Source organism: Mus caroli, unplaced genomic scaffold (assembly GCF_978045245.1).
Source record: "Mus caroli unplaced genomic scaffold, Mus_caroli_1 scaffold_11, whole genome shotgun sequence".
NCBI classification, from domain to species: domain Eukaryota; kingdom Metazoa; phylum Chordata; class Mammalia; order Rodentia; family Muridae; genus Mus; species Mus caroli.
Window position 1 is genome coordinate 78,493,826 of NW_028227266.1, and position 27,178 is coordinate 78,521,003.

The 27,178-nt window shown below is 42.0% G+C and overlaps 1 protein-coding gene across 1 annotated transcript; it reads right to left on the reverse strand.

Annotated features, from left to right (window-relative positions):
- Positions 1–21,210: 21,210 nt before the first annotated feature.
- Positions 21,211–25,475, reverse strand: Cox7a2 (cytochrome c oxidase subunit 7A2). The gene is made up of 4 exons (XM_021171305.2): positions 25,341–25,475; positions 24,266–24,355; positions 22,030–22,114; positions 21,211–21,408 (listed from the first exon to the last, which is right to left on the reverse strand). Exons 1-4 carry the CDS (start codon positions 25,356–25,358, stop codon positions 21,350–21,352), a joined length of 252 nt encoding a protein of 83 aa, XP_021026964.1. The 5' UTR covers positions 25,359–25,475; the 3' UTR covers positions 21,211–21,349.
- Between the last annotated feature and the right edge of the window lie 1,703 nt (positions 25,476–27,178).

Below are 27,178 nucleotides of genomic sequence, written 5' to 3' on the forward strand. Positions count from 1 at the left end.
ATTTACAATTAACACCCTGGCCCCCGACTAATGGAGTGGTCATGTCAGTTGTTTCTTTACTACACACTGCTCATATTACCAACATCTGCAGCTTCAGTTTCAGTGGATCCCACATCCTCTTCTGGCCTCTTGAGGATTGCGCGCAGACATGGTAAGTGACATACATGCAAGCAAAGCACCCATACATGTAAAAATAATTGTAAAAATCGGGCAAGAACCTTAGCAATAAACATTTCTTGGAAGACATACACACCAAACAGCTACACTAAAAAGTGCTTGGCACTAATCATAAAACCATAAGATGTGTCTTATACATGTTAGGATGATTGTTATAAAACATGAGGGGTGTTTGATGTGTTTATAAAAAGATAGAGAGAGGAGGGATATGTTTTGGAGGATGTGTGGTGAAGTATGAGGGAAGGGGGTACCTTGGCTGGCCCATGCTAAGGCATCCTTTCTCGATGAGGGACTAGCCACAGGACAGTATACTATAGAATAGAGTTTATTCAGGGCATGGGGAAGGGAGGGGAGAGGGTAATAGGTACAGAGAAAGGCAGAGAGAGGAGAGGGGAGAGGGCAGGGAGAGGAGGGGGAAAGAATTCTCAGGTGAGAATTCTTTGTTCAGTTCTGAGCCCCATTTTTAATGGGGTTATTTGACTTTCTGGAGTCCACCTTCTTGAGCTCTTTATATATATTGGATATTAGTCCCTTATCTGATTTATCTGAGGAGAGAGGGGGTAAGGTGTAAGAGATAAAAGCAGGGAGACAAGAGCAAGAGAGAGTAGAGGGGGCAAGCAGCCCCATTTATAGTGAGTCAGGCATACCTGACTGTTGTCAAGTAACTGTGGGGCTGAGCTTAGACAAAATGCTAACAGTGTTGGTAAAGAAGAAAGGAAAGATGGTTTGTGGTGATATGAAGTAATATGGCTGTTATGGGAAACAATATATTGTCATAGACTGTTATGGGACACCTGCCAAGAAAATCTCCGGAGACGCCTGAATAAGTCATATAGGATCTTTACCAACAGTGGGCTATCCCAGGCAGAGTAGCAGGAAGCAGCATCTACCTCCAGTTTGATCAAGTTTTTTTTTTTAATTTATTTTTTATTAGGTATTTTCCTCGTTTACATTTTCAATGCTATCCCAAAAGTCCCCCATACCCACCCCCCCAATCCCCTACCCACCCACTCCCCCTTTTTGGCCCTGGGGTTCCCCTGTACTGGGGCATATAAAGTTTGCAAGTCCAATGGGCAAACTGCATGGTATTGGTATAGTGACAGACAAGTAGACCAATGGAACAAAATTGAAGACCCAGAGATGAACCCACACACCTATGGTCACTTGATCTTTGACAAGGGAGCTAAAACCATCCAGTGGAAAAAAGACAGCATTTTCAACAAATGGTTCTGGCACAACTGGCTGTTATGTAGAAGATTGCGAATTGATCCATTCCTATCTCCTTGTACTAAAGTCAAATCTAAGTGGATTAAGGAACTCCACATAAAACCAGAGACACTGAAACTTATAGAGGAGAAAGTAGGGAAAAGCCTCGAAGATATGGGTACAGGGGAAAAATTCCTGAATAGAACAGCAATGGCTTGTGCTGTAAGATCGAGAATCGATAAATGGGACCTCATAAAATTGCAAAGCTTCTGCAAAGCAAAAGACACCGTCAATAAGACAAAAAGGCCACCAACAGATTGGGAAAGGATCTTTACCTATCCCAAATCGGATAGGGGACTAATATCCAATATATATAAAGAACTCAAGAAGGTGGACTCCAGAAAATCAAATAACCCCGTTAAAAAATGGGGCTCAGAACTGAACAAAGAATTCTCACCTGAGGAATACCGAATGGCTGAGAAGCACCTGAAAAAATGTTCAACATCCTTAATCATCAGGGAAATGCAAATCAAAACAACCCTGAGATTCCACTTCACTCCAGTCAGAATGGCTAAGATCAAAAATTCAGGTGACAGCAGATGCTGGCGAGGATGTGGAGAAAGAGGAACACTCCTCCATTGTTGGTGGGATTGCAAGCTTGTACAACCACTCTGGAAATCAGTCTGGCGGTTCCTCAGAAAATTGGACATAGTACTACCGGAGGATCCCGCAATACCTCTCCTGGGCATATATCCAGAAGATGTCCCAACCGGTAAGAAGGACACATGCTCCACTATGTTCATAGCAGCCTTATTTATAATAGCCAGAAGCTGGAAAGAACCCAGATGTCCCTCAACAGAGGAATGAATACAGAAAATGTGGTACATTTACACAATGGAGTACTACTCAGCTATTAAAAAAAATGAATTTATGAAATTCCTAGGAAAATGGATGGAACTGAAGGGCTTCATCTTGATCAGGTTTTTAAAGGCAAAATCTGCAACTGTGACTCATACAGAAAGGCAGCAGCTCTGGACATCCGCAGTAAGCAAGTGTTATTTACAGAAGCGGAGAGATAGCCGTTAAGTGGCTAGGTAGGTCTCATAACCTTGTATAGGAATTTATGACTGGTCCAGAGACCAGTTTGCTCTAGGAGTTTATGGATGATGCATGTGACCAGAGATCAATTTACTCAAGAAAGCTTTAGCAATTAAAGTATTCTTAGGAATCATAAGATGGCATAATTATAACTCAGTAGCCCACTCTGTGCTTCACTGATTCTAAGAAAATGAGTTAGATCATAGTCTGGGGCATTTAATTTTAGGACCCCTGGTATCTATAGTGTCTTTTTCTTTTGATTGGCTAGGGAGTGTGGAATGGGTTAGACACTAACATCCACAAATGAGCATTTGTGCATAGAATAGCAAGACAGAGAAAAAGAAACACCCACTTTATCCAGGTAAAATTTGGTAACTGTGAACTAAGTCATTCAATCAGATCTGAGCCATCCTAAGTAGCCCTGTTGTGTAAATCTCTGATTTTTATCAAGTACTTATGATACTGGAGGAGCCTGGAGGCCATCATGAGCCTTTCTGTGCCTACAGGCAACATAAGTAGCTGCCTGCCCCTTCTGCCAGAGATAAGAGAGACAAGCTCCCTTTGGTAGAGGGGAAACAGTTACCTTTGGACCTAACATGCCAGCCTTTTGGTTTTTTTTGTTTTTTTTTTTTTTTTTTTTTTTTGGTTTTTCGAGACAGGGTTTCTCTGTGTAGCCCTGGCTGTCCTGGCACTCACTTTGTAGACCAGGCTGGCCTCGAACTCAGAAATCCGCCTGCCTCTGCCTCCCGAGTGCTGGGATTAAAGGCGTGCGCCACCACGCCTGGCCAGCCTTTTGTTAAGATGAAGGGTGATGTATTCTTTTCTGTAACGGCGTCTCAGCTGAAATTAGGATGTCATTGTCATCATCATCGTCAGGGGCCAGGACGTCTGGAATGCTAGTCAAAGGCTGGGAAGAGATTCAAGCAATGGTAGGACATTTTTCAGAAGCCTCTGGTTTGCTGACTCAGCCCGAAGAGACTGGGAGCAATCATATTGGTTGAACTGGTTTACATCAGCTTTCAGGAAGTCCAGGATGTTGTGTATTAAAAAGATAAGGAGAAGACTGGCAGTGGTGGTGCACATCTTTAATCTCACTTGGGAGGCAGAGGCAGGTCGATTTCTGAGTTCAAGGCCAGCCTGATCTACACAGTGAGTTGAAGGACAGCCAGGGCTACCCAGAGAAACCCTGTCTCCAAAAACAAAACAAACAAACAAAAAAGCAAACATACAAAAAAAAAAAAAAGATAAGGAGAGAAAGAATATGTTTGATGAATGTGTAGTCAGGTGTGGGGGAAGGGGGTGCCTCCTCGGGCCCATGATGAGGCATCCATTCCCCCTGAGGAACCAGCCACGCGATGACTGTATAGTATAGAATAGAGTTTATTCAGAGCATGGGAAGGGGAGTTAAGAGGGTAAGTAGAAGCAGAGAAATTCAGAGAGAAAGAGAGCGGGGAAAGAGAGGGAGAGAAGAGAAGTAGATGCCAGCCATAAACACATGGAGGGAGGTGGGGAGGGGAAGGAATGAGAGGACAGAGCAGAGCGGGAGTAAGAAGGCAAGAGCAAGAGAGAGCAGAGGACACAAGCAGCCCCTTTTATAGTGAGTCTGGCACACCTGGCTGTTGCCAGGTAACTGTGGGGCAGAGCTTAGACTAAATGCTAACATTGGGTTTGCGATTCTTCAGGACCACCTGGAGCTGGCGTGGTGTAGACCACCACGGGAGCAGTTTGCTGGTCACACCACTGATCCTGGATGGTGTCTGTCCGCTGAGTGGAGATCTGCTGAGACAGATATAGACTAGGAACAGAAGGTAAAAGTTAAGGAGCATAGGGAAAAATCCTGACACTTGAAACTTTCAGGCCTGTGGTCCTGGAGAAGGAACGAGCCCACCCTCAAGGATCAGCAACAACCCAGACTGCTATTGACTGACCGGAGTACTTATCTGGAGTCCATTTGACCTGTGTCTATGATAAAAATACTGAATGCTTTACCAAGGCTAGAGTTATAGCTTATGAGAACTCCATTGATTAATATGTGTGAACTCTGAACTTTTGAAGTCTTTGCACCATCTATCACCTTTAAGTCTCATTTTTCACATAGCTTAAGTCATTTCCTTAGACTCTCATAACTTACAGTTATATACTTTAAGTTATGTCCCTAGACCCTTGCAACTTACATAAACTTTAAGTCTTTTTTTCCCATCCAATTATTTACTATGAAATACAGATGGCCAATTACTGAGAACAGTCATTGAAAGGCAAGTCTTTTTAAAGCAAAGATAGTTTTGTGAGTTTCTCTCCTTCAGTGTGAAGCCTGTAAGCAAAGTCTGCCTTTCTCAGCAGGAGACCAAGTAGCTCTAAAAAAAGGAATGCCTGATTTTTACATAGGAGAAGGACTGATCAGATAGTTGGAGCCTTAAGGGGAAGAAAGAGTTGTCTGGTTGCTAAACAACAATTACAATTACATTACAATTAGTGGTCAACGTGGACAGAAATCTGAGAAAGGTAACTTAGAGTAGAATATGTAACCTAATGTCCTTTGTATCAATTACAATGACAAAAGAGTTACCCTGAGTTTCTGCATGGTGGTCTTGATGGCTTGGTTGGGGACAGAGGTCATCAGTCGTTGGCCATCACCCAGGACAGCATTGAATCTTCTTCAGCTGCCGAGTGTAACAGCACTTGGGTTCCTAGAAGGTCTGAGAGACTTTGCTGTGGATGAAAACTTGAAAGACTGGCCTACATGGGCAAGCCAAAGAGAGGCAGTCAACATTCCATTGTCCTGCTTGTCCACAGTTTGGTCAGGGTCCTGATGATGGGTAAGGCAAAGGGCAGTTCTTCAGTGACCAACTTTGCCATATTTGAAGCAAGGTTGTGGTAGAGTTCATTTGTGTCCCTTTATAACCTTTTAGAGGAGACCACAGGGCCACCGCAAGGACCTGACTATTTTATCTATTATGGTAAGCGCCTTCCCCGCCCGCCCTCTCCCCCTGCTCACTAAACACTTTAAATGACATATTCAGAAGATCTCTGAAGGGACTGAGGGACATCATCTAAGCTATTAAGTATAGCTGATTTAAAATAAAGTTTATTTGTTTTTAATTATTTGCTTCAGGCTTAACCTTGATTGTATAGTTAGTCTTAACTATACAGAAGGCTAAAGGTTGTCCCTGTAATGAATTAATTTGTATTTAACATGACTACAAGCATAGTTCCTGAGAACATTAAAGAATATGGTTATTTGGGGCTGGAGGGATGGCTCAGCAGTTAAGAGCACTGACTGCTCTTTCAAAGGTCCTCAGTTCAATTCCCAGCAACCACATGGTTGCTCATGGTCCGATGCCCTCTTCTGGTGTGTCTAAAGAGAGCAACAGTGTAGTCCCATAATCACGTACATAAAACAATTTTTTTTTAAAGTGTTACAAAAGAATATGATTATTTATAAGGGGACTGAGCATTAACTAACATCTTAATTATCTTTCAGTTTACAACAAGTTAGTAGCTTTCATAACATTAAGATTTTGCAGTTTTATCCCTCTTAAGGTTGAGCCCTAAAATTTCAAATTAAAATTCTAATTGAGGATCCTCTAGCATCAAAATGAAGTTTTAAGCCATAAATACAGACCACAGACAGACTGGGACCTTTACTCTTCTTACCCTTTGATAGTATACCATATAGAATATCACATTTGCTTGTATGAGTGAGTTTACTCGAACAGCTAACGACAAAATCAGCAAAGACAAAGAAGCTGGATATGCAACTTTAAGTCAGTTTGTTAGCATGAAGACCTTAGGAATGTATAATCCTATTACTTATCAAGTATGCCTTATTTATTAAACACATGCTGTTTCTTATCTAAAATATTCTAGAATCCTGGTGTTGAACATAGCGAAGGCATGAGCGGTTAGACGTAGGCTCTGTTAAGCCTTGGGAATTTATGAGCATGGTGATGAAGTCCTGTAACAGAGTCTCTCTGTAACCTTAGCAAAGATGGCTGCCAGCCACATGGCCGCTATTTACACCAAGGTGAACCCATCGGGCACGTGCACACGCGCGCGCGCGCGCACACACACACACACACACACACACATCCTTTTTATCTCTATTTTCTAAACAAGAGTTGAATCCAAGACACCAAGCATGTCGTAGATGTTTAACTATCAACCCTTTCCTGACAAGTTTTATGCTAACTTTTTGTTATAGATTTTACAACTTTTTAAAAATCCATACCCAACAAACATAAATCCTGAGGTACAGAAAGCTTACACAATATTCTTACAAACCTTGAGATAAACTTTGTACTTTACCAAAAGTTTTTAAAGAGTTAAATAAAACCAAGAAAAGAGAATAGGCAACCGTAACCGCCAGTATGAAACCTTTACTTTGGGGCTGTTGAAAACACATGGTGCCTTCTCCTGGGATTTTCTGTTCTGCTCTCCTTCTCCTTGTCACAGCTGCGTGGCCTGGCTGGCCTAAGATGGAGATTTTCAAGAAAACTTTTATTTTTCAAAAGATGCCCCAGTGTAGGGGAATTGAGGGCTAGGAGGCAGAAGTGGGTGGGTAGGTGGAGGAACACCCTCATAGAAGCAGGGGGAGGGGGAATGGGATAGGGGGTTTCAGGGAGGGGGGGGAACCAGGTAAGGGGATAACACTTGAAATGTAAATAAATTTAAAAATAAATCAATTAATTTAAAAATAGAAAAGAAAAGAAAAGCAGCTCTGGCCATCTGTAGTAAGCGAGTGTTGTTTACAGAAGCAGAGAGAGAGCAGTTTAGTGGCCAGTCTGTTCTTATAACCTTTAGGTCAGGGACACATTGTAAAGATATTTATGGCTGATCTAAGTGACCTGAGATCAGTTTACCCAAGATAGTTTTAGCAAATATTCTTCGGGATATTTTCACGAGATGGCACAACTATAGTTCAGTAGCCCACTACAATATAATTTCTTCAAAAAATAGAAACAGAGCTATCATGTGACACAGAGATCCCACCTTTGGAGTTTTTCAGTATGTCAATGATACACCTATTGAGTATAGGTACACCCAAGTGGGTGAACAATGTTGTTGCTCCCAGAAGGCATAAGTTATTAGAGGAAAATCTCAATGCCAGGCACAGGCCCCTAGGAATTTAGGGGTCAGAGCGGCCCAGAGGTACCCCCCACAATCTAGGCTCTTGCCATTGCTCTTGGTTGCCCCCCATAACCTATTACTGAAAACACTGGTTGTAAGATTAAAGAAACTGATCTTGAATTGACTGGGGAGCTCTTGCCCCACTGACTAGCTTTTATAGTGTTAGAGGGGCTTTGAGGAATGCTGGAGGAGAAAAGATATTACTAGTCTTATCCAGCACTGGATCCTGCAGGCTATAATACTGACTTACCAACTGGTGTAATCGTGGTAAGACAGTTTTATGGAGGTAACCAGCTGTTCTCTAGGCTGGATTTAGACCTGCTCCACAGGAGGGATTCCTGTCTTGCTCTGAAAACATAGTCAAAAGCCAAGGCTAGGGAAGTCATAGGCCCAAGGGAAGAACCTATTGATTTTGTTTGCTAAATGGTCATATGATCAAATTGTCTTCTAAATATGTATGTTTACATTCACAGATGTGTGCTGCTCTCAACCTTTGTCAGAGAAACTTTCTTATGTAGTGGGCAGTACTTGACTTGGGTCTCCATGCCATGCATGATTGAGTGTGAGTGTTCAGCTATGGGTGGACTGTCCATCTTACGCTCTCACCATCCAACACGCAGGAGCCATTGCGGAACACTGAGCAGAAGTCGTATAAGAGCTGGCAGGTGAAGAAGAGAGCTATAAAATGTCCTCTGGACCATGGCATGGTATTGCACACATGAAATCAAAGAAGCTGTGGTTACCTGCACAAGATCTAGCCAGTTAAAATTCAGCATGGAGTGGGGAAGAGCTCCCAAGGGTCCCCCTCTGAGAATATATTGCAGTTAATGACTGCTGGGGCGGAGGGGGAGGGGAGCAGAGCCATTCTTCTTTGTAGATGTCAACTGGTAGGCTGCCCACACCCCAGGGGATGGCGGCATACCAATGCCCACATGAGCAACATGAAGTGGATTTAGTGTGCTCTAAAAACAAAAACAGGACATGAATTTGGAAGACAGATGTGTTGGAGGGGGGACAGGTGGAGTTGGATGGTGGCTCTGCAGAGTGGACGTTACTAAGATTTATAGCATACCTGTATTAAATTCTTACATAGTAAAAAGAAATTATAAAAATGACAATTGCTAGCTGGGCATGGTGGTGCACACCTTTAATCCCAGCACTCAGGAGGCAGAGGCAGGCGGATTTCTGAGTTCAAGGCCAGCCTGGTCTACAAAGTGAGTTCCAGAACAGCCTGGGCTATACAGAGAAACCCTGTTTCGAAAAAACAAAGCAAAACAAAACAAAACAAAAAAAGACAATTACTAATATTTAAATTAAAAATTGGAAGCACGGGGGGGGGGGACAGTATTTATCTGACACTCACACTAATTGCTGTTGTACTCCTACTAACCATGATCTAGAATCATGAAAAGTGTCCATCCCAAGATGAATATAGAAAGGGGCGGGGAGAAGATGGCAGGCAGGCAGGCAGGCAGGCAGGCAGGCAGACAGGCAGGCAGACAGACAGACAGACAATGATAGAAAGGTACACTAAAAACTAAGGGAATTCTGTTGTTTTCAAGAATATGGATGGATCTAGAGGGCTTTATGTTAAGCAGAAAGATAATCACTACATAATCTCATTTTCAATTGGAAAAAATGAACTCTTAAAATAGAGTAAAATTGAATTTTGGAGAGTAGGCAACTTTTTTCAAAGGTCACAGAACAGGAGCACTGGATAGGTTTCATTAGTCTTAGTGATTGCATCCAATAAAAATATCTGATATACTTGAAAACTGCTATAACCATAGATTTTCAGTGTTTTCATCACAAAAAGTATATGCATTAATGTACATGTTAAATATGAATAACTCCACAATGTGTGAATATATTAAAATACCATGTTGTGGGGCTGGAGAAGTGATGGCTCAACAGCTAAGAGAAAACACCCCTATTACACGGAACCTGAGCTCAGCTCCCAGCACCCACTTCGGGTGGCTCACAACCACCTGTAGCTGCAGCTCCAGGACTCTGAATCCCTCTTTTCTGGACTCTGAAGGTACCTGAATATATCCATATACAGATACGTGTATACATAATTAAAAATAAATATAAAACAAATCTTAAAGAAAATTTAATTTTTTAAAAAAACGTGTATACATTATAAATACAATTTTGCATGTAAGTTAAGAATAAAGAAAAAAATCAAGATCAAATTTCTATAAAAACGTTCTCAAATATTACGAAGTCAGACTGCAGTCAGAAGATGCTCAAACTGTTCGTTCCTTCCAAAAATAATTAAAGTATGCTGTCTTAGTCAGGGTTTCTATTTCTGCACAAACATCATGACCAAGAAGCAAGTTGGGGAGGAAAGGGTTTATTCAGCTTACAATTCCTACTGCTGTTTATCACCAAGGAAGTCAGGGCTGGAACTCAAACAGGTCAGGAAGCAGGAGCTGACGCAGAGGCCACCGAGGGATGTTCTTTACTGGCTTGCCTCCCCTGGCTTGCTCAGCCTGCTCTCTTATAGAACCAAGACTACCAGCCCAGAGATGGTCCCACCCACAAGGGGCCTTTCCCCTTTGATCACTAATTGAGAAAATGCCTTACAGTTGGATCTCATAGAGACATTTCCTTAGCTGAAGCTCCTTTCTCTGTGATAACTCCAGCTGTGTCAAGTTGACACAAAACTAGCCAGTACACATACAAAGTCTGCTTGTTACTGGATGTGTATCTGAGGAATGGTATAGGAGTTCCAAAGAGGCAAGCTTTCCCACTGGAGCTATCCTTGACATTTTAAATTGAGATTTATAGAAATATTTAGTTACGTGATAACAAGAGAAATAGTAACCCTTTCTTCTGTGTCCCATCCTACCCTCTTGTGATAATATGGCTCTTTTACAACCCCTCACAACGTAAAAAACAAAACAAAGCAAATCACTAGGAACACAGAATTGAACTAATTTGTGAGCACTTGGCTCCAGCTGAGCCATTTTAACTGAAATTGTTATTTACTATAAATGTATCATGGCCTTTGGAATTCCAGCATTTTATGTGAGAGTACACTGGGAAAAGAAAACCAAGAGAAGTCAACCTTTGGTTGCCAAGGGACTCATGTCTTCAAACTGCTAAAGGAAGTAACCTCCTAGCAGAGGCTGACAGGAGGTTGCAACTCAGTCCAAAGAACTTTGAACTACAACTACATATGCATATATAATATGTCAAAAACCTTGTCCTGTCAAGAAAAACAAAAACAAAACAAAAACAAAAAACAATAGTACTTTATGTTTTGCAGAAATGGAACTTAGCTATTCCCTTTGGGACAGACACTTAGGAAAACCCTGTCTGTGGTAGTTTGAATAAGAATGGCTCCATAGGCTCACATAGTCTAATGCTTAGGGAGCAGCACTATTTGAAAGGATTAAGGGGTGTGGCCTTGTTGGAGGAAGTGTATCACTGTGGGTGGGCTTTGAGATTTCAAAAGCCTGAGCCAGGTCCAGTGGCTCTGTTTCTGCTGCCTGCAGATCAGCACTATGTCTGCCTGCGTGCCACCATGCTTCTTCCTGATGACAATGGATTAGCCCTCTGACCCTGTAAGCAAGCCCAGAGTTGCCAAGGCTGTGGTGTCTTTTCACAGCAATAGAACACCGACTAAGCCACTGTCACTCAAGGAAAAGGCAGCATCTCCAGCACCAAGTGGAAGGTTGTAGACACGGTCGGTGACCAGTTACATTTTGGTTTAGATTTTGCAGATTGTTCTGAGTCGCGGCATTGTGTTTTCAGTTCTACTTTTCTTTCTGTGACACAGGAGGGTTTTGTGGTGGTGGTGGGGGCGCTAACAGGAATTCTGAAACAATTGGTATAGTGGTGTTTTCTTTATTTGATGGGTTGTAAGCTCAATTTCTTCTTCTTTTTTTTTTTTCTTTTTTGCCTTTAAATTGGAAGCAGAAACAATTTTCATTTGTATCAACCCAAAATTCCTGCATGGAAGCCCTAAACCTTAAGTTCTGACCTCTAGAACCAAGGAGACCACAGTTAAAGGTCATAAGGGTTGTGCTATCCAGTATTGGTACACAAAAGGGACACCCTGGACACACCAGGAGGAAAGGTCCTGTGGGGCTGTGTCAAGAAGGCTGCATCTGCAAGCCAGAGAGAAAGAGAGCTCTCACCTGAACCTAAATGGGCTCCCACCTTGAGATGGAACTGTCCTGCCTCCAGAATTGTGAGGAATAATCTGTCACTTATAGCACTCAGTGTATGGTATTCTGCTACCAGTCTGGGCTTGACAGGCACAGGTTATAAAGCTAGGAAGTGCAAGTTATCAAACACATCTGTGATGCAGAAAGGGCACTGGTAGATGATGGGCAGTGAGAAGTGGAATTTTCTGAAAACATCCCCTTGCTCACAGGAAAGTAGAATGCTAGTGGAATCCTTTGTGCCTACTAAGTCTAGGACTGAATGACGAAAACAAAGGGTTTCGCTCCCGGCACACCTTGCTTCTAACACTTTTCAGAGACTGGGTATTTTTAACACAAACATAAATCTTTGTGGCAACCGTGAACCAAGAATGTGTCAGCACTGTGCTTTTGTGACATGTCTGTGTGCTGTGGATTTTGGTAATTTTCACAGTATTTCAATACTTTTAAATCCAAGTGATCTGGAGCTAAGGATCATTTATATTACTATAGGAGTTTGGGATGTGGGGTGGGGTGATTAATGAGCCCAGTTCTAACTGTGCCACTGAATGGCCATTCTACCATCTTTCTCATTCTCCTCAGGACTTATTTCCCGTGATATATGAATATTGAAATTACATCAGCAACTCTACCATGGCTTTGTAAATGCCCAGTGAGAGCAGTAGTCACAAGACTCTCATCTTAAATCAAGAGCCAGAGAGGGTTTGGCCTAGTGAGCAAAGTGTGACAGAACTCCAGACAGGTCAACAGCCAGGCTACTTGACCAAAAAGGTAGCCATACTGTGAATACAAAAAAAAAAAGCTTCTTGAAGGAGATCTGAAGTACTATTGTAGTAAGTATGTGAATGGTAGACAAATAGTCTTATTGCTGATACACAGCTTCAGTGGTCAGGATGCCCTGCTGTATCATACAATCCCCACCAGGAAGGACTGACATCTGGTCCTGCAGAAGAAAACAGTTGGAAAGCTGCAGCTTGGTTCATGGGGCTTAAGAAGAAAAAAATAAAATAAAATACCTCCACAACATAAATATGCAAGAGAAAGTTATAAACACTGCTACGTTATCCAAAGCAAGCTGTCTAGACACTTTAGCTAAGATAACTGATGAGGGGCAGCCACACTGAGTACAATTTTCAGATGCCACGGATACTGCCAGGAGCTTCGGCACTAACAAGAGGTCCAGGCCTGGGTTCATAGATCCCAAGGATAGGCTGACTTTGCCGGGATTAAAGCACTTGGTCATTGAAGAGCTGTGGCAGAGATGAGCAATAAAATGATTTCACTGTTGTTGGTCTTGGTTTGGGCTTGACGGGGCACTTGAGACAAAGTTCTGCTATGTAATCCAGAATACACTGTGTACAGACTAGGCTGGCCTTGAAGGGTCACCTGGCTCCACCTCTGAGTTCTAGGATTATAGGCATGCACCCCTCCACTTGGATCGTTGCTGTTGTTTTCCTGCCCGCTAACATAGCATCTACTTTCAAACAAATAGACTTGTGTAATTTGTACTACCAAGCCTTCATTTGATTTTCAACCCCCATCCCCTTCCCTCTGCCTCCTCGACCCCAGTTTCCTTATCTCTTCTCAAATACTTTCATGTCTGCTTAAAATACCAGGTTCTGCATGCTTCCGGCATTATTTCTTTCTAGATGTGGCTTTATTTAAACATGATTATCACCAGTTCCATCCAGTTTCTTGCAAATGACACAGTTCTTTTACTGAACAAAACACAATTGTGTATATGCTGTGTCTTTATCCACCCATCTTTCTGGAGGTATCTAGGCTAGCTGCCTAGCTCCAATAAACTAGGGAGTGTGGGTATCTTGGGACCTTAGATTTCTTCAGGTCTTGACTCTGGAGAGGTTCTGTTTTAGGGTTTTGGTTGTTTTGAGAAATGGCCAGTGATTTCCAGTGGCTTCACTATTCATTCTTATCAGCTATACCCTGGACAGCATGTTCTTTATTCTCCATGATGGCCATTGAAAGGGGACGTCAGTGTCATCTGTATTTGCATTTCCCTGATGGCTAAGGATGTTGATTATTTTTTTTTTTATTTTATTTTATTGTTTGTTTTTGCGGCACAGTCTCTCACTAGGGCCTGAGGCTCATCAAATAGGTTATAGGCTGTCTGGCCAGAACATCATCATGATTTTTTCTTTCTTTTTTTTTGGGGGGGGAGGGGTAGGAGGGATAGGGGTAACTTAGGTGTCTTCATACTCAAATGGCATTTTACCTCCTGAGCCATCTCTCCAACCCCTTTTACACTTTTTTTTTTTGGTACACTTGTGCTTTGAGGATTGTATGTTCAATACATTTGCTGTTTTACTGGATATGGAGGGTTGGTGTTTGCTGCTATAGATCTCATTTAGTCCTTCATTCTGTCGTTTCCTTTGCTTTTCACTTTTGTGCAAGACCATTTGTCAAACACTTGCTGTTATTATCTGGGCTACTGGACTCCTATTCAGAAAGCTCTTGCTTGTGCAGGTCTTTCTCTTCTATGTTCCTCCAGCAGTGCCAGAGCTCCAGGTCTTAAAGTCTTTGGTCCATTGAGTTGACTTTTGTGTATGGAGAAAGAGACCTAGTTCATTCTCCTGTGTATGGATATGTGTCCTTCACAGCATTTTTTGCAGAGAAGGCTATCTTTTCCCCAATGTGTATTTCTATGTGGGACCATGCTGTTTCTGTTACTATGGCGGTACACACTGTGGCATTGAGCATTATGATTCTTCAGCACTTTTTATTTTTTTGTAAGACTTTTTGCCTGTATGTGGCACCATATACCACATACATATGTGTTGCTAAGGGCCTGGAGAGAGTATCAGGACCCATGGCATTCGGTTGTGAGTTGTCATGTGGGTGTTGAGAAGGGATCCTGGGTCTTCTGGAAAAGCAGCTGGTGCTCTTAACCACTGAGCTGTCTCTCAAGTCCTCCAGCACTGCTCTTTTGCCTCAAAAAACAAAAACAAAAAATAACCCTTTTTAAACCAAAGTGTGTGTGTGTGTGTGCACTTGAGCACACACGTGCATGTGTGGAGGTCAGAGGACAACCTTCAGGATCAGTGTTCTCTCCACCGTGGGGTCCAAGGGATTGAACGGATCAATCTTGCTTAGCACGGACTTTCCCCTCCTGACCCATTTTGCCAGATCCCCCTACATTTTAAAAGATTACATTTATTTGTGGGTGGAAATGGAGGACTCACGTGTGCCATGTCATGCACGTAGCAGTCGGTGGAAGCTGGCTCTCCTTCCACTATCTGAGTTCCAGGGACCAACCAACCTCAGGCCGTCAGGCTTGCTGGGCACGTGCCTCTACCGACAAGCCTATCACTAGCTCAATTTTCAACTAAGGGAAGCACACTGCTTTCTTGATGGGCTATTGCACAACAAATATTCGAATTTAGTGTAAATATAATCTATAAAACAGAGAAAAACAAAGCATTTGTGTACCACGCTTTGTTGTGACAGTTATTTTGGTAGACTGGAACCTAACCCAGAGGTCTGGAAGGCATGGCTTCAACAATCTGCATGAGTATCTGGTAAGTGTTCTGAAGACGTCCGCTTTATTTTCCTCTTTGTATTTAATCATCAACAACAACAAAAAACTTCTACAATTTAAAAGGCTTGATTTGGAAATGAATAACCACAAGTTGACTACTATTAGTCGATACATCTGAAATTTTGGGAAGGAATCATAGGAATTTTTTGACTTGATAAGCTAGTAGTATTCCAAATTGTTTCTTGTGACTTGAACCTTTACTTGCTTTTCTTTCAGTCTTGTAAGAATCTTGTTTCTGTCCAGACTTAACTAATAAATATAGAGAGAAGGAAGAAAGACTCCTACCAATCCTTGTAAGGGACTCGCTATTTCTTCTTACTATGTCCCAAGCAACACAAGAAGCAAGCCATGAGATCCCATTCTGATGGGCACAAGGGTGTACTCACCAAGAGTACTGGGTAAAAGGTCCCATTCCTATAGAGCAGTCCAGATGACTCACCACAAACTGACCTCCGCAAACAGATACTGTCAGGAAAAGGTGTTATGGGAAAATCATGCTAATCATCAGATTGGGTTTTTGCTTTTTGGTTTTTTTGTTTTTCTGACAAGGTCTCGCTTTGTAGCTCTGGCTCTCTTGGAACTCTATAGACCAAGCTGACCTGGAACTCAGAGATCTGCCTCTCAAGTTCTAAGATTAAAGGTATGATCCACCACTCTGGCCATAGATGGTTTTAATTACATTGAATGCAGTAAATTTCCCTTGAAAGAGATAACGAGGATAAAGGTAAAGGTTTGGTCCTCCGCTAGTAGGACCAGTCACTTCTCACATTTCATTATATCAATGACATGTTTGTAATCACAAGTCAATACTCAAATTCGGTTTTACATGTGTATATACTTAGCACTAAGCATGCACACCTGAGTTCCCCTCCCTTTAACAGGCTTCACGCAGGCTTTGAAACGACCACTTTAGGGCTGGAGAGATGCTCAGGAGTTACAGCTATGTACCGCTGCTTTACTTTAATTCCTAGCACTCGCGGCTGGTCTGCTTCCTGGACACACCGGCTCCAAATCGTTGCCAGGAGCCTGACTGCACTCAACTGCAGACATCTACTGAGACACTCAGACATATACTGAGACACTCAGACATATACATAATTAAAAATAACCTATATTTTGTTTTAAAAAATGCTATTTTAGTAGGCATCTCTCTATCTTCCAAGCAATCTAACTGTAAATATTTTAAGGTTTCTAATCTACCAGGAATCAGAAGAAGCCTTGGGTTTTGACTGGTCTTCTTCATGAGCTGAACCCTTCAAAAATATCTCCGATTTTGTAGAAGCTGTTTATTTTTTTTAAGATAAGGAGTTGCAGGGCTGGAAAGATGTCTGAGCAGTTAAGAGCACATACTGATTGTACAGCAGATCAGTCTGATTCCGAGCCCCCACACCGCAGAGCTCAATCACCAGGTAACATCAGCTACAGGAAGGTAGACCTATGCCTCTGACATGAGCAGGGACCTGCACTCGTGCACGCACTGGAAAACAAATGAACACACACACACACACTTCAAAATTAAATCTTATGTCTTTAATAAGGAGTTGCTTTAAAAATACAGATTCAGTAGAGGGCATCAAAGCAGAATCATAGCCAGACAGATCTACAGAAATCGGAAACAGTATTAAATTGCAATCATCAGACATAACCAGTGATGTAACCACACTTAGATATAAAGACTTCCGTGGAGAAATTAACTGGCGATGTTCTAGGACCTGTTTTTCCTTCATTCCTTAGCTAGGTGCATAGTAAGCAGAGCTTCAGACTAAAACAGATCTAACTATGAAGTCTATTTCTAATGTAATTATACTGCTTAGTTTCTCTATTTCAGCTTTTACTTTGTTTACATAAGATGTATTTATTTTATATATGTGAGCACACTGTGGCTCTCTTCAGACACACCAGAAGAGGGCATCAGATCCCATTACAGATGGTTGTGAGCCACAGAGTGGTTGCTGGGAATTGAACTCAGGACCTCTAGAGGAGCAGGCCGTGCTCTTAACCACTGAGCCATCTCTCCAGCTTCTATTTTTTGTTAACAGTAGTGTTAAGAGTACTCTCCATAATTCACTTAGTTACATCAAGTCTATAGTTACAAAGTAACATTGAATAATTGGAAAACCGGAAAAGATCATGGTAGAACTAACTGCATGTGGGGGCATGGTCATTTGCTGGCAAGTCACTGGGGAAGAAGTAACAATTTCTGCTTTCTCAGTCCCCTGTGTTCCAATACCAGCTGTCTCTGTAATCCAGCAATGAAAAGCAATCTCAGCTGCCTTTTCACGTCAGGTTTCTAGGTTTCTAGGTTCTACCTCGCTACTTCTAAGAGATCACCCTATGGACCTCAAATTCTCACAAGAGGAAGTGATCTCCACTAATTGGACAATAAAGTCCATAAAGCTTAGTGGTCCATTTCTGAGCTTATAATGGTACTTTTTTGTAACCTCCTACAGCCTAGGCAGGCTGGTTCAGAGTGTAAGCCACTGAGACGGGCCACCTGCTGTGCTGCTTCTCCACTCTACTAGTTTCCTTTGATGTTACACTGCCTGCCACCTGCCATGAGGCTGAACCCTATCTCCAAGACTTTGTGGAGTTAACCACAACCTGTGAATCTGGCGAATTGCTGCTAAAAGGCTGTGCTGAAACTTGGCGTGACTGGGGATGGGTTTCCCTCTATATGAGCGCAGATTTTTTTTTTGTATTAAACATTCGAACTTTGAGCAGACTAGCATGTCTTGGTTCCATTATTTCTCAACCCGCCTAGGTTCCCTCTTCTCTTTCAGCTCCAGGCTGCCTCCCAGGATCGAACCCGGACACGAGAGCCGCAGGCCCCAACTTTTTCAAAAGTAGATTTTCAGTAATTGGGAAGGCAGGAATGACAGATGGAAAAGGTTAAGTTCCAGGTTGTTGGTAAGACCTGCCTCTGTTCAAATCCGGCTGTTTTCCAACCCACAGTAAGCACCCGTCTGCTTCTATCTATTGCAATTTGCTGCAGAAAGCACCTTAACAAGTCGCTCCATCACTGAGCCTTATGGTCTATTTTAGCAGCCAAGCAGGGCCATGCTCCCTCCTTGTAAGACTGCAAGGCCCTCCTTGATAGGAGTCTTACCAGCAGTGCCTTCAACACCCTTTCCTTTGAACAGGGCCAGAAATCTCAGGACATTTGCTCTGGGTAGTTCCTTATTCCTGAAATGCCTTTCTCTTTATACCTGATTGGCTACAGGTATACTCAGCTTCTATGGTCCTTAATTAATCCCACACCAATTCTCTCCTCTTTGACCTTTCATAAAACTTGTAACACTTCTATACATTGTTTTATAAGGCCCTTCTGACACAACTTGCTACAGTGTAAGCTTTCTAAAAGCCAGGAATGTGATTCTCCTGGCAGGAATTATCACTGTGGACATACATGTGTTAAGTCCTGGATGGAGGTTCACAAGGTAGTACTCTTCACATGTCTGCAAAACAGATCCCAGAGGATTGCTTGGCTGGATGCCTGTACAACTACCAGCTTTGGGAATAGCTTTCACTCAGAGCAGCAAAGATGCAAACACTAGACGTACATACAGCAGTCCAATTATTCTTATATCCCTTCTTTTGACAGATCCCTTTGTAGTCTGTATCCCCTAAGAAGCCCCACGTCAAAAAATAGGAAACAAGTGGCTAACCTGACAGCCTTCTGCTCTCGGTAAACCAAACCCCGACTCTGCTTCGGCAAACATGCCTAGTGCCATCACTTCTGCCTGTGTGACTTACTACAAAGGAAATGCACGCTCAAGTTTTGTGGCAGGCTGGAAACAAGTGAATCCAGTGTGTGCTCTTCCATCTTCCCTCACAGAACATCAAAAGAACCTGAGCTAAGGCAGCCATCTTACAAGGAGAGCAGAGCTGAAAGATCAAACTATAACCCTGTGCTACCCATCCTGGCCTGGCCTGGCTGACTGACAACAGTGAAAATGAGGAAAAGCTAAGGGTTCTTGTTCTCAGAGATAACAGCAGGGGCATGACATGTATTGCATACATGGCATATGCCAAAACCTTTCTTGTGCTTTCTAGGCATTAGAGTAACTACATCCCACTTACACAGAGCACAGGCTACTTGAGTGGTTGTAGCTAGCCATAACAATCCATAGCTGGAAGCTATCTGTGTTAATTACAAGGCTATAGAGGGTCCTGTTCTTAGCAATTCTAATTCTGAGTGAAAACTTCACCTACACACTGAAGCAGGGCTGAAAGCTAAGGTTCCAGCACAATAAAGAAAGCTTTCCCATGTCTATGAGAAAATAACCAGGAAGTCTCAGAAGTAAAAGCCCTGACATTAGATTTGAAATAGAAGGTAAGAGAGAATTGAGGCTAAATGATTAGGCAGATGAACATCTTCCCAGAAGCCTCACTCGCACAGGGAAAGTCTGTAGGGCTTTCCTATGTGCATATATTGTTGTGAACAGTATAGCACTATACCGGCATAGTTAATATAGTTAATCAAATAACTGCAAAGATGAAGTATACTTTTTTCAATCAAGGGAAACTTGGAAGTCTTATGCTGCCATTTATTAAAGCTTTGTAAAACTGCAGGAGACTTAATTTCATCTGCAAATCCGGTTTAGCAGTAGCTTCCCCTTGAACAGTTTTAGTACATTAAATCTGGCCATGTTATCAGGCCCCAAGCAGAATATTTTGGCATAAACTTCTTAGGAAATTCTGGATAGAGTTGGGCCAAGCGTTTGAAGCCCGAGATCCCAGTTCCTTGGGAGGTTGAGGCAAAACAATCCTGCATTCCAGGGTAGCCCGGGCAACACAATCCAACTGTCTCAACAAACGTCCTGTGCAACTGTTACTAGATTAAGCCAGAGACAGCAAACCTATGGGGTATCAAGATGAAGGTTACTATTAAAGACTCCAAGCAGTCCTGTCATAACACTTAAATCATTTATGCAAACTAACTAGTCCTCCCACCTCCAGTTAAATGAGACCATTCTTTTCAAACTATGATCACTGGCTACTTTCACCACCAGACACTGGCTTGGCCCAGGGTCTAAGGTGTTGGGGAGGTTTCTCAGCTTTTAGAGACCTCTAACGTTTACTTCCTTCTAATGAAAGCAAGATACATACTACAGTCTAATGATCCTTTCACCTTCAGAATCTAAGACTAAAGTATCTGTAACTGGTAACTAGTTGAGAAAAACTTAACAAATCTTCATGCTTTTATAGCAAAGGCTAGTGTGGTTATTTCAGATGGCTCAAGTTTTCTAAATATATTTTTTACTTTTATCTAGAAACTGAAGCTTATAAAACAATTCCTCATAAATTTCCCTTAATTTTAACATAGGTAGTCTCTAGTCTTCTCAGAGATTACCAGGATATACCTTGTAAAAGGAAAAAATATTTGATTTCCTATAGTCCCCCATAACTTTTATAAATTAAGGATTTTAAGCTTTATGCTAAGGATTAGAATAAAATCATTTAAAACCCATTCTGAATGTAGAAAAAGCACTCAGTTGGTTTTGCAGCCTAATAAACCCTAATTCTGAGACATAACTCAGGCAATACTTCAGCACAGAAAATGGAGTGAGCCAGCAGGACCCACCTCCACTTGAGCAGTGCCCAGCACTTCAACCAGGCCCTTAAGGCAGGGGACAGACAGCAAAGCAACATCCTCTCAGTGGTCAAGCTCAGGCGGTGTTGAAGACACCTAAAGAAGACAGCTAAATATCCCTAGCTGCTAAAAGTGAATACACATTATCATGACAATGGTGCTTTAGATAAACTTGTGGACAAACAACTTTTAAATTTTTTTCTTATCTAAGATTTGCCAACTGCTGACACAAAATGGTATTACCAGGAATTTATTCTCAAGTGAAAAGGGAGACAAAAAATGGTTAAGGACTGCTTTATTGGTGGCAGTTAATACACATCAATAAATATTGATCCCCAAAGAGCTCAGTTACTCATCAGATTCCTGGTCCATCGAGCATTGATGAAACAGAACCACGTGAAGACTGGGATGACGACGTCAGTTCTGCTTCTTGGGAAATGCAGCCATAGCTAACAGATAGATGGCATAGACTGTGCCTGAGAAACAACGAAGAAAAGGCTTACTAAGATTTCTGGTTTCAGAACATTCACTTATTTATTTCAATTAAAGCCTAGCTCAAACGTGAAAGGCAAAAGCCGCTGTGAAGCTCAATGGCTGGGAATCCGGCAAAGGTAGAGTGTTTGCATCTAATGCCTAAGTTCGTGGGTTTGATTTCTAGTGGGAGCACACATACACATCTGTATAAAAGTGTCTTGATAGATGCTGAAAAAATATTGAAATTAGTCTACTTTCATCATTCCTTCATTTCTATTTTAAAAGTGTGGATATCCTTCAATATAAGAAGGCTAACAACAAAATCCTCAATATAATGAAGAATACAACTTTTGTCAGCCCCTATTAGAGTGTGAATAGTTGGGGTGTGTGTGGAAGGGTGGTGAGAAGCACTAGTGACATATAGAAAACTAGCTCTGTTAACCACAAACCTGCCTTGTCAGACCTACTTGAAGGTCAAGCAGTGTGTTTTAGCTGCCCTCTTGACTGCTCATCTGAGGTACATCGAGATGGTGTGCAGACAGATTGCAATAAACACACCACATCAAAAGCAAGAAAACTGTCACAGCTACTCTTGACTTGTAAACCCTCAAACGATGTCTTACCACCAAGTGTCAGAGCCATTGTGGCTCTGTAGAGAAGGGCATCAGATGCCCCGCCTTTCAGATGAACTGGCATCCCATTATCCTCCTGGTTAAAAAAACAAAAAACAAAAACCAGACATTGATACATGTATCACCTGCTTCCAGTTAAAAGTTAGGATACTAATTATTCATATAAAGCCAACAGCTACAGATACTCACAGAATTTAAATAATTTAAGAGGCTTACAACTTCTATTCTTTCTCTACCACTACTTTAAATTTACAAACTTGTAAAAGACAGCATCGTTTTCAAGCTAATTTGAGACCTAATGAGGTGTTTTTGAGGACAAACCAGAGCAATAAAATATATTCCTTGAATTCAACAATGTAAATATAAGATACTGGCCAGTCAATCTCCAGGAAGATTTTTTTTTTCCCTTATCAAATGGGGCAGGGAGCTCTGACTTATAACACTAGTCTATCATCTTTTTTGTTTGTTTTGTTTTTCGAGACAGGGTTTCTCTGTGTAGCCCTGGCTGTCCTGGAACTCACTTTGTAGACCAGGTTGGCCTCAAACTCAGAAATTCGACTGCTTCTGCCTCCTGAGTGCTAGAATTAAAGGTGTGCGCCACCACGCCCGGCTACTAGTCTATTATCTTATATCCACTTACGAATCTTATTTTTATGTAGCATATATAATACTTTACTACTTGAAATTTTGCATAGGGAAAAATTATACAGCACAATAAAACTGTTCCAATCTGCAGGGCCTCTCTCCAAGAAATACCACCCAAAACAGTTATGGCATACATCTCTACTGTTAATGCTTATTATTTACCAATTCTTTTACGTTATATGTACTAATATACAAAACGGCACTGTGCTATGTAATGATGTTAGACATTTATACACTGTTTTTAAAAAGTTTTAGTCCATTTAATTCTCTCTTCAATGGCTACATAATATTCTATTGGGTGAAAAAAGAATGTCTGATCTACATTACTCAACCCTCCAATAGTTTATAGGTTGGGTTAAAATCCTTTTTCAAGTTCCTTATACTCATGCACACAGTCTACACAAGTGTCTGAGAGAAGGCTTAACTAATAGACTTGTTTACAGTATTTCCAGTACCAGCTAAACTTCTGTCTCTAATGCATACACTGCTCAGCTTGTAAGAAAGCCTGTGACTGATGCTATCTTTCTCCCATACCTGGCAAACATTCTATTTTAAATATTTCTACTTATATGGCAAGGAGTGAGGTTACCACTCATATCTGTTTGCTCTGAAAAGACTCTGCTCCAACTGCGGACACAAAAGCTACAGTTTTGGTTTGTTTTTTTGTTTTTTGGATTCTAAGAACATTTAAAGTCAGGGCAGAATAGCCTTAAATCTACAAAACCGAAAAGATAATGACAGGGTCACAACCATCTCTTGGTGACACTGACATGGTCAAGCTGGTATATAAAAAATTTGTATTCAGAAAGGGGCTTCATAGCTTTGAAGGCAAGAGCACATGGCAGAACTTCTGTTCCACCAGTGCATGGGGCCAGCAGTGGTCCTCCATCTCGATAGCCAGAGAAATCATATTCTGTCTCCATGAAATGGCATACTCCAAACCTCTGCAGCTTCCAGTCCACTAGCTAGGCTGTAGGAGTTAGGGCAGGAACAGAATACAAGGCTAACTAAGTGTCAGTCAGAACTGCAATGCCTGCCACATTTCACAGAAATCTTCATCTTGTGCCCTGACAGCTATAGTGAGATTATACATTTCTTACGAATCTGCAATTCTTTGAGTACCAGTGACACAATCATACCTAAGTTGTGAATCTGTTTTTTCTCCTTCAGCGATAAAGCGTGTATTTTTAGATCTTGGTTTTTCTCCTGGGGGCGTCTTTTGATGTTTCCTTAGAAGCCTTCCCCACTTAAGATTATTTACTGTACTCTTCCCTGCAGGTATGCTACACCCTGTAACATCTACTGAATTCCTGCTTAATTTTTGTTTCTGGACTCTTTTTTATCGTTTATGCGATTATTCCCCAAAGATTACCAACTCATCAAATCACACACACACACACAATTCACTGGCCTCTGCATTTTTCCCACCTCCCTGAGCACCTCTTAGACATAGCAAATAATCCTCCTTATGCTAAAAAAAAAAAAAAAAAATACTTGAGAGCCTCTAAGAAGCAGATCCTCTGGACTTACTCTACCGTGTCAGCTCTATTACAATTAATAATCACATAGAACACGTCAGTACCTGAAACAGCTTTTGTTTCTCTGGAACTTTGTTTTCAAAATGCCTTCGTGAAGTGGTGCTGATGGTCCTCTGGGCAATCTGACGAAGGGCCTGAAACAGAAAATTCACATGCTGCGAACAAGACCTAAGAGTCCAAAGAAACCTGTAAAGGCAACTTCCAACCCTTCACACTGAAAGGAAGCTGAGGTTTAAAGCATTATCGAACTTGTCAGTACTATCCAAGACTCGAATCCAGATTTTCCAGATGTTGTCTATTCTCTGCTCTGTGCTTCATGTTACATTCCAAAGTCTTCAGAAACCATGACCTATATATAACCTGTGCCTGAAATTAATCAGTAGTATTTTATAGTCACTGAACAAAACGTGCTGATATACAGAAAAATACATGATATAGACATCTTATAAGTTCTAACATTTTCATTTAATATTTGCCTGTGTCAAAAATCAATTCCTGGCAGGGCAGTGGTGGCTCAAGACTTTAATCTCAGCACTAGGGAGGCAGGGGCCAGGCTAGTCTACAGACCAAGTTCCAGGATAGCCAAGGCACTGAAAAATTATTTTGCAGTGGAGGGCACATGCTGGAACACTCCTGGACATCTAAGAAAAATGTAATGGGTGTTAAGTCTTAATTGTGTTAAACAATTACAAAATAAAATCAAAACACCTTTTTAAAATTTGGAGAAATATTCAAGTGTTAAAGGTGATTCTGAATCGTCATTACACTTCAATCATGACACCCATTAAATCCCAACTAAAACTGTACAGTTCAGTTCTTTAGCTTACTTCTCTGAATCAGGTAAAAATCATGTAAAATTTTATCTTTTCACTATGATACAAAACAAAATGACAACAAAAAGCCACGTTCCGCCTAGGCTTTCCAGGTGTCCAAGATCCCCACTGGAGCCTACCCAGAAACAGCCAGGGGCGAGTGGACGGAAGGTCAGGGAAAAGGACGCGCGGCCAAGGTGACTCCAGCTGCTGTCTTCTGCCCCATTTCCAGCACGCCTTTCTGTCAGGATGCCTGACCCTCCGCCCCGACACTCCAGTACCAGCCAAGCCCCCCAAAGCTACCTACCAGCAGATTCCGCAACATCTTGGCTCAGTTGTTACCCACCAACCGCGACTACTGAACGCCAAAAATCGAAAGCCACCAGACCGGAAACGGAACTCCCTCCTAGCGCAGCGCGCGCGTCGAGGAAGAGGGCTCGTTCCGGGAAGAGGAGAGGCTCGCGCTCCCGACCATAGAGAGCGGAGGGCGAGCCAGAGCGACTCCCCGCATCGGCCGGTCTAGCCTCCGGATCTCCGAAGTCATCCGTACCACTTGGCTCCGCCCTGCCGCGCCTGCCGCCGGACCCAGAATCACAATGGAAAGCAAACGCCACCAGGAATGGATAGGCGTGATGTCTGCAGCCCTCTTCATACGCTCTGGTGAAGTCAGTGGGCAACCAGACTATCCGGAAAGTAGCTTGTCTTGTGAGAAGGCTTTGAGCCATTGTTTACAGTCTGAAGGAACAATGGATATCAAAGCTACGTCGTACAAGCTTAAATATTCAAAAGCTTCTCTTAATACGGATAGAGTCCAGTTTTAGGGTTTGTCTTCCACAGATGAAAGTGGGAGGCGTTAGTCTTAGTGCTGAGGTCATATAGGAACGACCGATGTTGGCATCCACAGGTATGCCAACCTGTGGATCTTCTGCTAAACTTGTGCTGGAAGCTCTTCCTGTGTCCCCAGACTGGAACTGGCTGACTTCGTTATTGAGTCTGGGAAAACGCTGAAAAGAGGGGAATACATTTTTAAATCCACGTTCAACACAAATATCGACTGTGTCGTGCTTTCTCAGATCCGCAGCACATTTCACTCCTGGATGGAGCTGTCAGAAGTGCGCGTATTTTACAGATAGGCTGTTAGCATTTTGCATCAGTCTTGCTTAACTATTCCTCCTTACAACTGCCTTTATTCTTCTGCGCACCCTAATGTACAAGTAAAAATAATCTACTCAACAATACAAATGTCTTTCCACCCTTTTGCAAACTCAGATACGACCTCATTACCATTTCAGGTAAAAGCTAATGATAAACGGGTTCCACAGTGTTGTGTGAATAAAAACTGGTAATGCCTAATTCCTTCAAATCTTGGGGTATTTTTTTTCTTCATAACCTACTGTGCCCCCAACACAGTCTAAATTTTATTCCTTACCAAGTTTATAAACACCCATCATGACTGACTTATTTTCTACCACCTCTTAATTATTCGATGTACCATCGAGCATAATTACCAACAGCTGCGGATGGGTTTGTTTTGTTTTTTTTAAAACATGTATTGTCTGTAATTGGAATTCGTTAAAATTTGTGCTGCTGTCTCTGTTTCACCACAGGATATAAGTTTTCCCGGAACTGACTGTATACTTACCATTCACCTAACACTAATAAAAATGGGCCTACTAGGAGGGCTGGTGAGATGGCTCAGCGGGTAAGAGCGCTGACTGCTCTTCTGAAGGTCCTGAGTTCAAATCCCAGCAACCACATGGTGGCTCACAACCACCTGTAATGAGATCTGATGACCTCTTCTGGTCTGTCTGAAGTCAGCTACTTACATATAATAACAAATAAGTCTTAAAAAAAAATAGGTCTACTAACCAACACTGAGTGCATACTGTTTGACATTCCTAGGAATACTGACTGTCCAAGAAGAACCAAGAGTTCACATGAAAAGTACCTATAACAGCATTGTCACTTCAGACACATTCAATTATAAAAAGGAAAGGACACATATGAAACAAAACCGTGTTTACCATCCCATTTTCTCCAGAATAAAAGCAGACATCTGCAACTTGTGTGCCCCTCCTTTGGTGCTAGTCTTTTCCAAAATCACTTCTTAGGCAAGCTTCTGCATTATCAGCCACAGATATCACA

What these genes read in the sequence shown, in the direction of transcription:
- Cox7a2 (XM_021171305.2), bottom strand. An exon ending in AGAAACAAAAGCTGTTTCAG is followed by an intron (nt 22,115 to 24,265) that starts GTACTGACGTGT and finishes TTTTTTAACCAG; the next exon opens with GAGGATAATGGGATGCCAGT. An exon ending in AATGGCTCTGACACTTGGTG is followed by an intron (nt 21,409 to 22,029) that starts GTAAGACATCGT and finishes GTTGTTTCTCAG; the next exon opens with GCACAGTCTATGCCATCTAT.